The 14,000-nt window shown below is 42.5% G+C and overlaps 1 protein-coding gene across 1 annotated transcript; it reads left to right on the plus strand.

The window, feature by feature from the left end:
- The first annotated feature begins 6,632 nt into the window (after positions 1–6,632).
- On the plus strand, positions 6,633–12,195 carry LOC127757300 (FACT complex subunit SPT16-like). Its single transcript, XM_052282800.1, has 2 exons — positions 6,633–7,159; positions 8,772–12,195. Exon 2 carries the CDS (start codon positions 8,788–8,790, stop codon positions 11,995–11,997), a length of 3,210 nt encoding a protein of 1,069 aa, XP_052138760.1. The 5' UTR covers positions 6,633–7,159; positions 8,772–8,787; the 3' UTR covers positions 11,998–12,195.
- Positions 12,196–14,000: the final 1,805 nt, after the last annotated feature.

A 14,000-nucleotide genomic window follows, 5' to 3' on the forward strand; every position in this document is an offset into this window, starting at 1 on the left:
TGAGCCTTCAATAATACACAAAAAAAACTTTCTCAAAAAATGCCATTATGGAATAAAAATGGAAATTTTCGCAAATGTACTTATTGCCACATTTTAAAAATTAACATAGGTAAGTAGCTACTCCCTCTCTCCCATATTAAGCGCAATGGTGGGTTTCAGTGTCCAACGTTTGACTGTCCGTCTTGTGTGAAATTTTTTTATGATTAGTATTTTTGTTGTTATTAGATGATAAAACATGAATAGTACTTTATACGTGACTTAATTTTAAAAAAATTATAAATTTTTTCAAATAAGGCGGATGGTCAAATGTTAGATATTGAAATTTATGGCTGCACTTAAAATAGGACAAAGGGAGTACATGAAGACCTGAGCATATGTACTGAAGTTGTTAGTAGTGCACTAGTGCTTTTCTTTTGCTGCAAGTCTGAACTTGCTGTAAATCTAGTACTGCTATTAATTGTTGAAATTTGTCTGAAATTGGGCTGAACTTGTTGACTGTGGTCTGGAATGAACATGGTCAGAATTTGCTGTTGAGATTGTTCTAAACTTGTGTCATATTGGACTGAGCTTCTATTACATTTGCTGTTGAAATTGGTCTGCATTTAGTCTTAATGGTCAGAAATTGGATGTCGTATGTCACCATTAGTCTGAACTTTAACTTCTTAAATTGAAAAACTAGGAACATCATGTAAAATTTATCACCTTTTTACGATTGCACAAAATCAAAATTACTGATTGTACCATAATGATTGCACAGAGTAAACAACACTGGATAACTGCAGTTCATTGCATGCATTACACAACACGATTCACAAGCTGCATTCCATCGATTCATGCAGTACAAAACACAATTTACAAGCTGCTTGGTGCCATTCGCTAGCTACTCTAGCTAATTTCTCCCTACAACTAATGACAAACACACATAAACATTGCATGAGAAGAGAAAACAATGGCGCCGGGATTTCTCTGCTTGGAACATTTTCTTCATCTCCGCAAGCCGTGTCTTTGCCTGGTTGACCTCATCTCTACGTAACCGCAATTGCGACTCTTCTACATCAAGGAGACGTGACAACATGGTGTTCTGCTTCTTCTCGTCTCGTATTACCCTTCAGGGATTGCAATTTCGGAACGAAATTTCAGTAATTTCAACACCCGCCAACAAGCCCATATCTCGCCCAAAATTTTTGGTAGTTTGCAATTTTTGGTGAATTTAATCAAAATGTACCGAAATATCCAAAACTTGGGTGATTCTGTGAATTTCGGATCCCCAGCAAAAAAAACCCTATTTCAAAATTGAAAACCCAGTTGCCCACGCAACATGTCGCACGTCTCTCTAAGGTAATCATACTTGCCGGTGCGCGAGTATGCTACTATCTCTTCCACGTACTTGTCGAGGTCTTCCCAGATCCATAGGTAGCAGGTCACGGCCTGCACGAAGCAATTGGGAATACATGGGAACGAATGGTAAGCTGGAACTAAACAAAATAATACCACGACGACTCACTCTGTCAGTTGCATTGTAGCCATCGCTGCTCAGGATTCTTCGAAGACTAGTAACCGTGCACGTGCAAGGCACGTTTTTTTAACATTTATAATAGGAGAGAATAAAATATAGAGTAAATTGCACTTTCAATCATTTTTATCACCATTGTTTTGTTTTGGACCACCTTTTAATTAACGTTTTTGCTTTGGACTGGGTAATCTTGCATTTGTTCCACTTTTAATGTATATGAAAGATTTTGAGTATGTCGGCTCCTATTTATCAATGAATTCCCACAGTAATATATAGACTAATTCTTTTGACATATGACAAGTTGGATTAGGTGGTTGAAAAAGTTGAGGGTAGTCTACAATGCTACAAAGGTAAAATTACCTGGCCGAAAGTGAAACTTTGATTAAAAAGTGGTTCAAAGCGAAACATCGATAATAAAAGGTTGTCCAAAGAGAAATTTACTCGATAGGAATCATGCATACAGGGTCATCGTCAGCACGCTATATGTTTGCTCCAAGCCTCCAAATCATCAGCTCTGCTACCAGGCATCTTGACCAAGCTCTAGCACCCCTGATGTTACTTAGCAGCAACACCTGTATTTCTGCTGGTATATGTGCTAAAGAAATTACTTATACCATGACATGACTAATTATCAAACACACAGTTGGCAAAAGCATGTAGACCTGCACAATTGTCTTGTCGGTTTTCTCTTCAGTGTTGAGCAACACATAATTGGATGCCATCATGATGTATATATGGAACAAGGAGTTGAGTATTCTCCAAGAAAGAAGAAAAAGCAAAATAATGTATCTTATCATTTCTGACTACACAAATGCTCACTATGAAATCTTATGAGAAAGACCAAACAATAACGGGTAACTAAGAATGCTGTTAATAAGCTCAAACATGAATTTTACCTCAAGATTCCAATATATACTGTAGTAATAGCTCTTAAAAACAGTGTACCTAACAGTGAAATGCCATGGTGAACCATGACAAGATTTTAGCAAAATATTCAATTGTTGTCTACAATGTCAACTTGCATTATAAACAACAGAAGTAAGCTAGTATATTTAGATGACTAATAGAATTACACAGATACTTTTTGATATCACGGTTTTTCTATTGTTATATACCAGAAACAGTTTACAAACCTAATTTGCAGTTTTATTAAGTAAGGGAAGAAAAAGAGATTTGATACTTGCATGCATTACATAAAAATTTTGACCATGCATGCTAGCATCTTACTAAGCAAATCTGAACATTAATTGCCACAATACAAAAAAAGCTATGTATAATTTCTCAATACTTGAACAAAATCTGAAACACCATGATGTGATCTTCATTGGTTGAAGGAGTACATAGTGATACCCGAACTTCCTGACTGGCATGTACAATTTTGTTTTTTTTATAAAAATATAGTATCGTGCATAATTCGATAATGTAATATATGTATATCCATATGCAAAAGAAACTGCATACCTGACATAATAGTAGGGAAAAGTGGAGGACTTCTTAGGCACAGATCATCACAAGGCATGAAACAAACGAAGGTGTTGACTGCTGGTGGCAGATAAATCACTTCGCCCTGGAAACAACGCTGGAGGCCTGCTAGCGAGGTTATCAGTGAAGGACAGTATGCGGCAACATATTAGTCAGGACTTGACACAATTATTCGGAAACACACGCACGTATGTTGAAATAAATAAAAGAAATGGAGAGGCTGATTTACATATAGAAATTTAGGGCTTTGCAAATGTGAATGTGCCAACTACAGAAACGTGAACTTGTCATTACCTGTTCATTCCGCTGGATTTGGTTTGGAGCTTCCAGTGGCGCTATCCATTGTAGTAGACAGAAAGGTAGAAATAAGTGACCACCTGCATATATACATGAGCACAGTTTGAAATCAACAGTTGATCGATCAATATGATTACTGATTATCTCGGGATTGATCAAGTGGTGATATTTTGCATGCATGCAATGAGAAATTAGCTGATTACACAAGGTTATAACTCTGTTCTTCTACATTATTAAATTATGTTGTGGGTGATGAAAATAAGTTTCACATCTCCTATAGACTATAATCAGAATTTTTGTTTACCTGCAGAGAAAGAGTATGAACTATGTACAACATTGAAGTGTTTAGTGTCAGCAAACTGGACTGTGCCCTGAATTCGTGAAGAAAGAAGAACACAATGGATCAAATTGCTTGCAAGAGACAGTACCTAAGCAGGATTTTGCTGAACACCTTCAACTCACGCAAAGGGGATTAGCATCAGCAATTCTATCAACAGTTTAAGAGATTCCCATGTATTACAATTCGCCACATAATTTGAAGACAGAACACAAATGCATACTGAAAATCAACACACAAAAAAGCAAAAGGCCAATATTTGTTCAGATAAAAAGTACTGTATCCACGATTGACCCTGCAACGGATGATCGACGGGCAAATCAAAGCGAGGCGGCCAAATCAAGCGTCCTTCATCTTCTTGGTGGAGATGGATGGCGTGTCGGTGGGCTGAGGAGTTTGAACCATGGGTTATGAACCGAGAGATTGAAGGAAGAGCAGGCGCCACCGCGGCCGGTGTAGCAGCAACGACTGAGGACGCTATCGCGAAGATTGAGGAACAACACCGGGCAGGAGGGTAAGCAGATCCGTTTCACATCGGAGTAGGACGGCAAGAAGGGCGCTCCCACCTCGGCGCCGGTGGGGGAGGCTGCGATCTACGGTGGGATGACATGATTTGCGATGAGAGAAGGCACACGGCGGCAGCTAGCGCACGATTTGTAGGTAGGTGGTGGGAGGCATAGCGGCGTCCATAGCATGTGCTATAGCAGCGACAGGAGCGTGCGAGGAGGTGTTGGGGCGGCAGCGGTGTCATCGGGCTGTGTCCAGCGGCGGGGATAGCGCTTAGTGGCGGTGTTTCTATGTTAGAATCGCGTGTCCGCGGATGGGGAATCAGTGATTTTGATTCCACCCTTGCATTGCATTGTAACACAGAGCGGCCCCACAGCAGTCTCGAGCAATTAGATGTACAGATCGGACGGCTGAAGAAAGGAACATGAAGATGTTGATTTCACCTGTAGGATTACAAGGAGACAACTCCTCCTTTTTATATTAGTATAGAAGTATAGATATAGATGTTGATGTGCTCCGCACTATACCTACTTGACCAAGAACTGCTCTCCCTAACTACTTCATCCATTGCAGCTGCTACCGACAATGGCTAGGGTTTCAGTTTTTAAATGGGGAACGAGCATGTCGGGGTCGAGCCGAACCAACTAACTGCTACAGCCAAAAATGCAAGGGCGATTTCACATTACGAAAATGCAGGTAAAAAGAAACAAATCAAAATGAGCATGCAACATTCGCATGGCATGGAATCAATTCTTTGCGTATTCAGGTCACGTGGTAGACGAATAGTAATATACGAGGTCCACATGTAAATCAAACAAAGAAGATAAAAAATAGTGGGACGTCCTACTACCTCCACCTCACCCTCTCTACCTCTATCTCCTCTCCACCGGTGAGCCAAAGTCAGTGGGGAGGTTGGCGAGCGGGGTTGGGAGGCTGGCAAGGGGGGCGGAGAGGCCTCCCCAGGTAAATCCAAGTCATCGCCATCATCGTCAACCGTGGTCAAATTGGACGGTGGCGGAGAGCTTGGGAGAAGAATAAGTGGAGCCATCAGAGTAGCGTGTGGCCGTGGGTTTGCTTCGGACGGTGGTGGCCATGTCCCTCCCCACCAGTGGCGACAACGACATCGTCAACGAGAAGGAGAAGGAGGAGGGGAAGGGCTCCTTCCTCTCGAGCCAGCAGCGGGCGTGTGTGGTTGTGCGGCAAGCAACTACAGTAGTTGCACAAGATCTTTCTCCGGTTTGACCTCGACGGTGACGGGAGCCTCACCAAGCTAGAGCTTGACATGCTTCTCCGCTCGCTCGGCCTCGGCCCAGCCGCCGGGACGAGATCCATGCCCTCCTCGCCGCCATGGAGCTCAGCGCGCTCCTTCGCTCGCTCCATCTCCGTTCGGCCACCAGGGACGAGATCAATGCCCTCATCGCCGGAGCGCGCTCGCTCCATCTCCGTTCGGCCACCAGGGACGAGATCAATGCCCTCATCGCCGGCATGGAGTTCAGCACGATCCTCCGCTTACTCGGCCTCTGTCCGGCAAAGGTATATGCTGGAATATAAAGTGAATTGTCCATATTTCCTACTTTTGGGTTGAACCGGTTGATGCATGTAACTCAATGGTATATCAGAGCCTGAGGTCTCAAGTTCAAATCCTGGCTGGCACGCAATCAAATAAAAATTGCAGCCCATTTCTATTCCACGCTTGAGGGGGCCTCGCGTGAGGAGGAGTGTTGGAATATAAAGTGAATTGCCCGTCGTTCCTCATCAGTTTAAGCTCGGTTGAACTGGTCAGTGCATGTGACTCAATAGTACCGTCGACTTCAACGTGCTCGCCTCCTTCCTCACAGAACTCATTGTTGGGCCTTGTCGCCCCACCGTCACCCTCGACCAGGCGGAGGTCGCAGAGGCCTTGAGGGCCTTTGATTGCGATGGCAACGGCTTCATCTCTGCCACTGAGCTCGCGCGCTCAATAGTTGACATGGTGACACCGACACCGACAGCCTCATCATCCTTTTATTTGACTTTGGGTCCCATCATCCACTAACATGTGGGTCCTACTATTTTTCTCTTATTTGTTTGACTAATATGTAGACCCCGCATATTTTGTTTTAAATTTGTAGTTTTCAATTTTGCCCCTTTTATTTTTTCGGGATCACACTGCCACGTAAGAGCCACAGTAATACCACGTTAGACAAAGTCCTAGTCAAAGGAGTCATGTTAGTTAAAACCAAGGACAATACTGCTAAGAAACCACGTTTGACTGGTTTTGTAAGTTGAGAGACGAGATGAAACTGGTTTTTCGGTTCATGGACCAAAATCAGACTTGGACAAATTTCTAGGGACCTAAAGTAAACTTATTGAAAATAAATAAACCAATGTATCATCGCCTCAATGTTTCACTGATATACGGGCCTCGAGGAATACTCACCGGGCCCACTTTCAGCCCAGCCCGTAAAAGTTATAGCCGACCGTCCCTCCCCGAACCTGAAAGCAACACGAGACCGCAACGAAAGCCTAAACGCCCACGCCTCTTCAGGGCCTCCTCTCGCCTCCGCGCGCCATTCCGGAAGCCCTAGCCACGCCGATGCCGTCGCCGCCGCCCTCCGGGGAGCTCCCCCTCCCCCGCCGGAGGCGCCGCGGCCACCGCCGTCCGCCGTGACGCTGCGATGCCCCCCACCCCCGCCGGTGGGCGGGGGCGGGGGCGGCCCCACCCACCACCACGACGCCGCCTCGCGCCCTCGGACGCGGCCGCGCGCTGCCCAGGGTCGGTGCGGTGCGGCGCGGCGCGGGGCGGTGAGGGGCGGGGCGGGGCGGCCTATATAAGCACCGGATCGCAGGCCTGCGCGGGGGCACCACGGAGAGAGAGGGAGGCGGTTTCGCGTGAGGAGGAGGAGGAGGAGGAGGAGCGTGGATTTCGGCGACTCCTTCCCTCTTCGTTCTTCGGCGAGATCGAGGGGGGATTTTTTTTTCTCTCGAGATCGAATTTGTTGCTGGTGAACGTCGAATTCTCGCCAGAGCCTGGTTTCTGCGAGGTATGTTTACGATCGAGAACCGTTGCTCTTGAATTTCTGTGGTTTTGGTTTTTGGCGTGTTAGATTGGATTTGTTCGTCGCTCTAGGTACCAAATTCGCAGATTGTTTTCGTCGGATTAATCTTGATAAAATTGTGATTATCATCGAATTCAGCATATAAGAAAATCGATTCTCCGAACACCTGAACAAAACGAAATCTTCTTCTAAAAATAACTGATCAATTTGACAGCTAAATTAGGTGTATCAGCAAAAGATTTTGTGAACACCGGAATAAAAAGAAAACCTGTAAGAAATTATTGATAAACTCGACACCTTATTTTGGTGTAGCAAAACGATTCTGCAAACACCAACAAAACGGAATTCGCAAAGAAAATTGTTGATCAATTCGAAAACTGAGTTTGGTGTATAGGAAAATCGATTCTACGAAGACCTGACCAAAACCAAATCTGCAAAGAAATTACTGATCAATTCAGAACTGCATACTTTGCGATCTTCTACTCCATGTCTAGGCAGTTGGTGAAAGATTGTTCATTTGTTACTAGATTCATCAACATTTTACTATGATCGATCAACGAAATACGAAGAAAACATGAATTGCCATGTGTAAACATCAATCGCTTACTATGATCGATCTATGAAATAAGAACAAAGGATAAATTGGCATGTATAAAAATCAATCAGAAAATTTAGGTCATCAAGACATGGCATCTGTGATTTATGTAGGTTGAATACAATTAATATGAAGAGTTTCCGTCCTTTACTGTTGTTTCTGATACTGTTAGCTTATTGATGTTTTTAATGATTGGATTTAACATAAAAAGTTACTGTTATTTGTATCGAATGTGTATAATATGAAAGTGTTAAAATATCGTTGCTGTCAATCCTTGTTTCTCTATTGTTCGTTAACACATAGAATTGGGAATTAACAGTATTACTTTTATTGAGAAGGGGAACATGATTTATCAAATAGTATTGCTGATAATAGGGTTAGATCCAAACACAATAGATATGAAGAGAAAACAGATTGAACTCAATGCATTAGTTCTGTTGTGAGCAGGAACTTTCTGACCTATCCGTTGGTAGTTGAATACTGATGTATTACTTAAAGTTAGTGGCGACTCTAGGAGGAGGCTCAAGAAAATTGATAAGCATGGGTCTATATTGAAAAGCATAAAAGTGATACTAAAAATGTATGATAAACTAGGAAAAACTATACACTGACCAGAAGTTATATTTTGATTTTCATCTGAAGTTTGCTGTTGTAATTTTTCTTTAAGAATAGTGTTTCATAATAAGATATTGTTGTTTGTACTCTAATATTGAGGTTTTCCATGAAGCCATTGGTTTATGAGTGCTTTCGTACAAGATTGTTCTAAGAAATATCATAGCTAGTCTCAGACGATATACAGATAAACAAAGTTGTTGGCCATTTAAGTTGAAAACTTTATTGTAGGTCAAAAGAACATATTATAGACAGCTACTGATCACAGAAAACTTCCTGGTTTGCTGGCTGTTTTCCCTTAATTGTGTACTTGTTTCTGCAATGTATTTGCTGGTTCCTATCTTTTGCACTGAGGTTTATGACCATGCTCACTTTACGTTTGTTTTGAAGGCACTGCAGCTGTAGAATGGCTATTCTTGAAGCACTCCAGCAAACATCGATCCCTGTTACTGGATCTTCTTCTATTGCAGTCAGTCCAGAAAACTTTATCAAATGTTTGAAGAAGTTTTACCATCATTGGAAGGAAGATGGATCAAACCTTTGGGGATCTTCAACTGCAATTGCCATTGCTACTCCACCACCTTCTTATGACATCCGATATAAGAAATCATTAGCCCTGAGCATGTGGTTTTTTAATCATGAGCTCCCTGAAACCATAATGGTTTTCACAGAGAAGCAGATTCATGTCCTGTGCAAGCAGAAAGGTTGTGATGCTCTTAAACCTTTGAAGATGCCTGTTTCAAAAGCAGTCAGCATTGATATCGTGTTGCATAATTTGGCAAAGGGTGACAATGGTTCTTCCTTAATGGATGAAATCCTTCATGCTGTATCTTCCCACTTTGAATCAAAAAGTGCTGTAATTGGGCACTTAGCAAGAGAGAAGCCTGAAGGTAAGATTCTTGAAGTATGGTCTGAGAAGTTGAACGGATCAAGACTAAGGCTTTCTGATGTGTCAAGCGGCATCTCTGATCTTCTTTCTGTGAAAGATGCCACAGAGATTATGTATGTTAAAAAGGCTGCATATTTAACTGCATCGGTTATGAAGAAGTATGTAGTTCCAAAGCTGGAGAAGATTATAGCTGATGAAATGAAGGTACAACATTCAAAACTCACGGATCTGATGGAGAAGATATTGCTTTCCCCAACAAAGATAGATGTCAAACTGAAAGCAGAAAATGTTGATATATGCTACCCACCTATTTTTCAAAGTGGAAGCATGTATGATCTCCGGCCTGCTGCTGCTAGCAACAATGATAATCTGTACTATGATTCTGGAAGCCTTATTGTGTGTGCGATGGGTGCAAAGTACAGTAACTATTGCTCCAATGTTGCAAGGACTTTCCTGATTGATTGTGCTGGGGAAAAATGCAATGCATATAAGGTCCTCTGCCAGGCACATGACGCTGCTATTGCTGCTTTGGTACCAGGTAGCAAGGCTAGTGATAGTTACCAGGCTGCGGTTTCTTTGGTGAGGGATAAAGCTCCTGATCTTCTCCCCTTTTTTACCAAGTCAGCTGGGACAGGAATTGGCATTGAGTTCCGTGAAACTTGGTTGTCTTTGAATGAGAAAAATGACAGGATACTAAAGGAAGGGATGGTTTTTAATGTTTCCCTTGGTTTCCAGAATCTCCCAGAGAAGACTGGCGATTACAAGAACAAAGAATTCTCTCTATTGCTGGCTGACAGTGTTCTTGTTTGCAAGGAAAAGCCACATGTCTTAACAGCTTTTGTCTCCAAAGCTGATGGTGATGTCTTTTATTCATTTGATGAAGAAAAGACAGGTTCCCCTTCTGTGAAACCATCGTTGAATGCAAAAGTGATGGTCCCCAAAAAACCAGTGCCAAAAGCAGAGTTGATGCTGCCGTTGAAAGAAAACCTGCGATCCCGCAGCAGGACACCAAAGGAGGACCTTAGGAAGCAGCTTCAGGCAGAAATTTTACAGAAGAGAACTGCTGAAATTGCAATGAATAGTAATGCCTCCAATCAGAAATTGCTGGAGGGACAAGGCCTTAGAGCTATGCATGAACCTGTTGCATACAAGAGCACAAGGGATATTCCCTGTTCCAATCGGTTGGAGATTCAGGTGGATAAGCAGAATGAGGCTATCCTATTACCAATATATGGAGTTATTGTCCCCTTCCATGTTTGTACTGTAAAAAAAGCAGAAATCCGTGGGGATAGCAACAGAGGAGTCTATGTCTGTATTACATTTAATGTCCCTGGCACTGCTTCCAATCTCCAAGATCCCTGCCTGAAGACAAATGCAAACCGCATTTTCTTAAAAGCAGTCACCTTCATTTCAAAAGACAGAAAGCATGCTGACGAGGTTATTCAATTGATGAGGATTATTCAAAGAGGAGTAACAGAAAGAGCTAAGAGAGCGAGTTTGGTCAGTCAGGAAAGGCTTCAACTATGTGATAGAATGACTAGGGACAGGATTCAGTTGATGGACTTGTGGATACGCCCAACTTTTGCTGGTCGTGGGCGTAAATCCCCTGGAATTTTGGTGCTCCATGTCAATGGTTTTCAGTATTCCGCATCCAAATCTGAAAAAATTGAAATCATGTTCTGCAATGTCAAGCATGCGTTCTTCCAGCCAGCTGAGAAGGAGATGATAACTCTCCTCCACTTCCATCTTTACAATGATATCATGGTGGGCAACAAGAAGACTAGAGATGTGCAGTTCTACATTGAAGTGATGGATACTGTAGATTTAGTTGGTCTGAGGCGCCGAACAGCATGGGATCCTGATGAAATTGAAGAAGAGCAGCGGGAAAGGGCACGGAGGAGCGGAATAAACAGGCAGTTTGAGCTCTTTGTGAAAAGGGTCAATTCCATTTGGTCTCAGCCAAAGTTTGAGCAGCTCGGCTTGCAGTTTGAAACTCCATCGCAAAAGCTTGGGTTCAATGGAGTCCACGGCAGAACAACATGCTTTATTGTTCCTACTCCAAGTTGCCTGGTTCAACTGGTTGAATCGCCGTTCCTTGTAACTTCTCTGAGGGAGGTTGACATCGTATGCCTGGAAAGGGTGGCGCTGGGGCAGAAATCCTTCGACATGGTTTTCGTGTTCCAAGACCTGAAGCGAGATGTTATCCGCATAGAGGTCATTCCAATGACCTCCATTGATGGGATTAAAGATTGGCTCAATGACTGCAACCTGAAGTACTACGAAAGCAAGCTGAACCTCAGTTGGCGTAAGGTCCTGAAGGAGGTTATGAACAATCCAGAGTCAGACGAGAACAATAGGTGGGAGTTCTTGAACCCAGATGCTAGCGACTCAGACTCGGAGAGCTCACAGACAGAAGATGATCAGTATGAACCATCGGATGCCGACTCGTGCTCTGAATCGGATGACGAAGACAGTGACAGTGAGTCTGTGGTGGATTCTGGTGAAGACGACGGTGCCATGGATGGTTCAGAAGATGATGGTGGTGATGCTGCCGAATCGTGGGATGAGATGGAGCGCAAGGCGAGGGACGCCGACATGGAGATGGGCAGTGAGTCGGACAGCGAAGACGAGAGGCGGCGGCGGAGGGAGAAAGCACTGGCCAAGTCTCGGCGTCCTAGTCATCCACAGGCCAAGGGTGCTGCGCACAAGAGGCAGCGAATTAACTAGTTCTCAGATAATGGAAGTTTAGCTTGTTCTTGTGGCACTTTATTATGCATCTGTCGCTTTTTACCTGTCGTTAGTTTCTGTGGTGAACTTTTGATATGTTCTTCTAGGTACTTTGCATAAGTACATTACTTTTTCAGCATAAGTGACTCGAAGAATGTTCAGTTTTCTACTATAGCAACATTATCTCGTTTTACTGCACATGGTACTTTTTATTGTGGCTAAATTACTTGAGCAACTCGTTTTGTCCATTGATTTGCACATGGATAGTCGGGATTAGGGTTAACGCTCGTTACTGTCTCCTCTGCGGGATTAGGGTTACGGGATATCTTTAGTCCCAGGTGAAATAACTGGGACTAAAGATCGATCTTTAGTCCCGGTTGGTAAGATGGCTCAGCCACGTGGCCGGCTGAGCCATCTTACCAACCGGGACTAAAGATCGAGCTGACTTTTTTTTTCATGGCCCTGTTGCATGGTTTATATATAAACCATGCATATATATGTTTCAATACATATATATGCATATATATATATATATATATTATATTATATGTATATATGTTTCAATACATATGTACATGCATAATATATATGTATTTATACATATATATGTTATGCAAATGCATATATATATATATATATATATATATATATATATATGACCAAAATATATTTACATTATGGAAAATGTGTACACATGCATATAGAAACATATGTAGTCATGTATTAATTACAATCCATTATATGTCCTAGCTAGCACGATTTCGACGTAGTAGTAGTCGCTAGCTCAGAAGCTAAGGACCTATGAATTGTTTTTCCGTCGTAGTAGAATTCACCTTTGGGATCAAGGATTTGTTCGTTGATGAATCCCATGAGTTGTTCTTGAACCGCTGCGATAAATTCCTTGTGTGTGGTCAGGTTATCCCTCATGCGAATAAACTATATGAATGTATAAAATTGATTAGTAATTAAACAAGAAATCGTTACGTAATGAAATTTTGAATTTATTTGTACGTACATCGAGCTCTCTTGTGGTGATGATTTGGTCTGTAAGGCAGTGGCAATACTCGCACACGTAGTAGCCGCACAAGTTAGTTCCCTTCTTTTGCTTTGTGCACTATAAATAAATGACAAACGACGTGAGATCTAATTAATATACACTTGTATGTATTAATTTGAATCGGAGAAATATAAATATAGAGCATGTGTACTCACAGGAAATTTGAACTTCCGCCTAAGTCTTTCTCTCCAGTTGCCGCGGACCAAATGACGGAACCGACCAAGCCCTACATGGAGTTTAAAGATATGATTCGTAGTAGCAATTAACATAACAAGAATTTCTTAATTAACAGAGGAACTTATGACAGTACCTGTCTATAAGTTCGAAAACCTTGTCAAACGTAGACTCTTTTTTATCCATTGAGTCATATACGTTGACGGTGCAGGCCGACAGGTCGAAGAGTAAAAGCACCCAGTGGAATCTGCAATGTGCGTGGGATGCATTACATATGAAACACTTAGCAAGTTCATATGGGAATGAAATTTGGTATAGGAAGACAGTAAAATTAAACTAACTCTGTGTTGTACGGCAACAGTATGAACGTCTTGTAATGCTGCGCCTTAAGGAGATGGACGAGATTGTCCTCTGTGGCTTGCGGATATTGGTCGAGCATTGTGACGTTTACTTTCCGAGGGTCGATGAATCCAGTATCGAAAACCCCCCGCCGTCGGGCCCTTTGAATCTCCATTCTACAACGATAAAAGGGAGTATTTTATTTTATATAGTCTACTTATATACAAGGACCTAATTAATTAAAGGAGACGTAGTAAGAAATCTAACTGAACGATATATTTACAAAATCCAGCAACTCATAATAGAGACGTCGAGGGCGTCCAGCTAGTATAGTTCGTAGATTCCCTTGAAATTGATCCAGAGAATGTCATCTCCTTGCAAGAAGTCCGTGTCCCTGATCCTCGCTCCGATCATCTCTCTACCGGTGGCGCTC

Source organism: Oryza glaberrima, chromosome 12 (assembly GCF_000147395.1).
Source record: "Oryza glaberrima chromosome 12, OglaRS2, whole genome shotgun sequence".
NCBI lineage: Eukaryota > Viridiplantae > Streptophyta > Magnoliopsida > Poales > Poaceae > Oryza > Oryza glaberrima.

Excerpts from the sequence above, each read along its gene's own strand:
- LOC127757300 (XM_052282800.1), top strand. The coding sequence starts at position 8,788 with ATGGCTATTCTTGAAGCACTCCAGCAAACATCGATCCCTGTTACTGGA.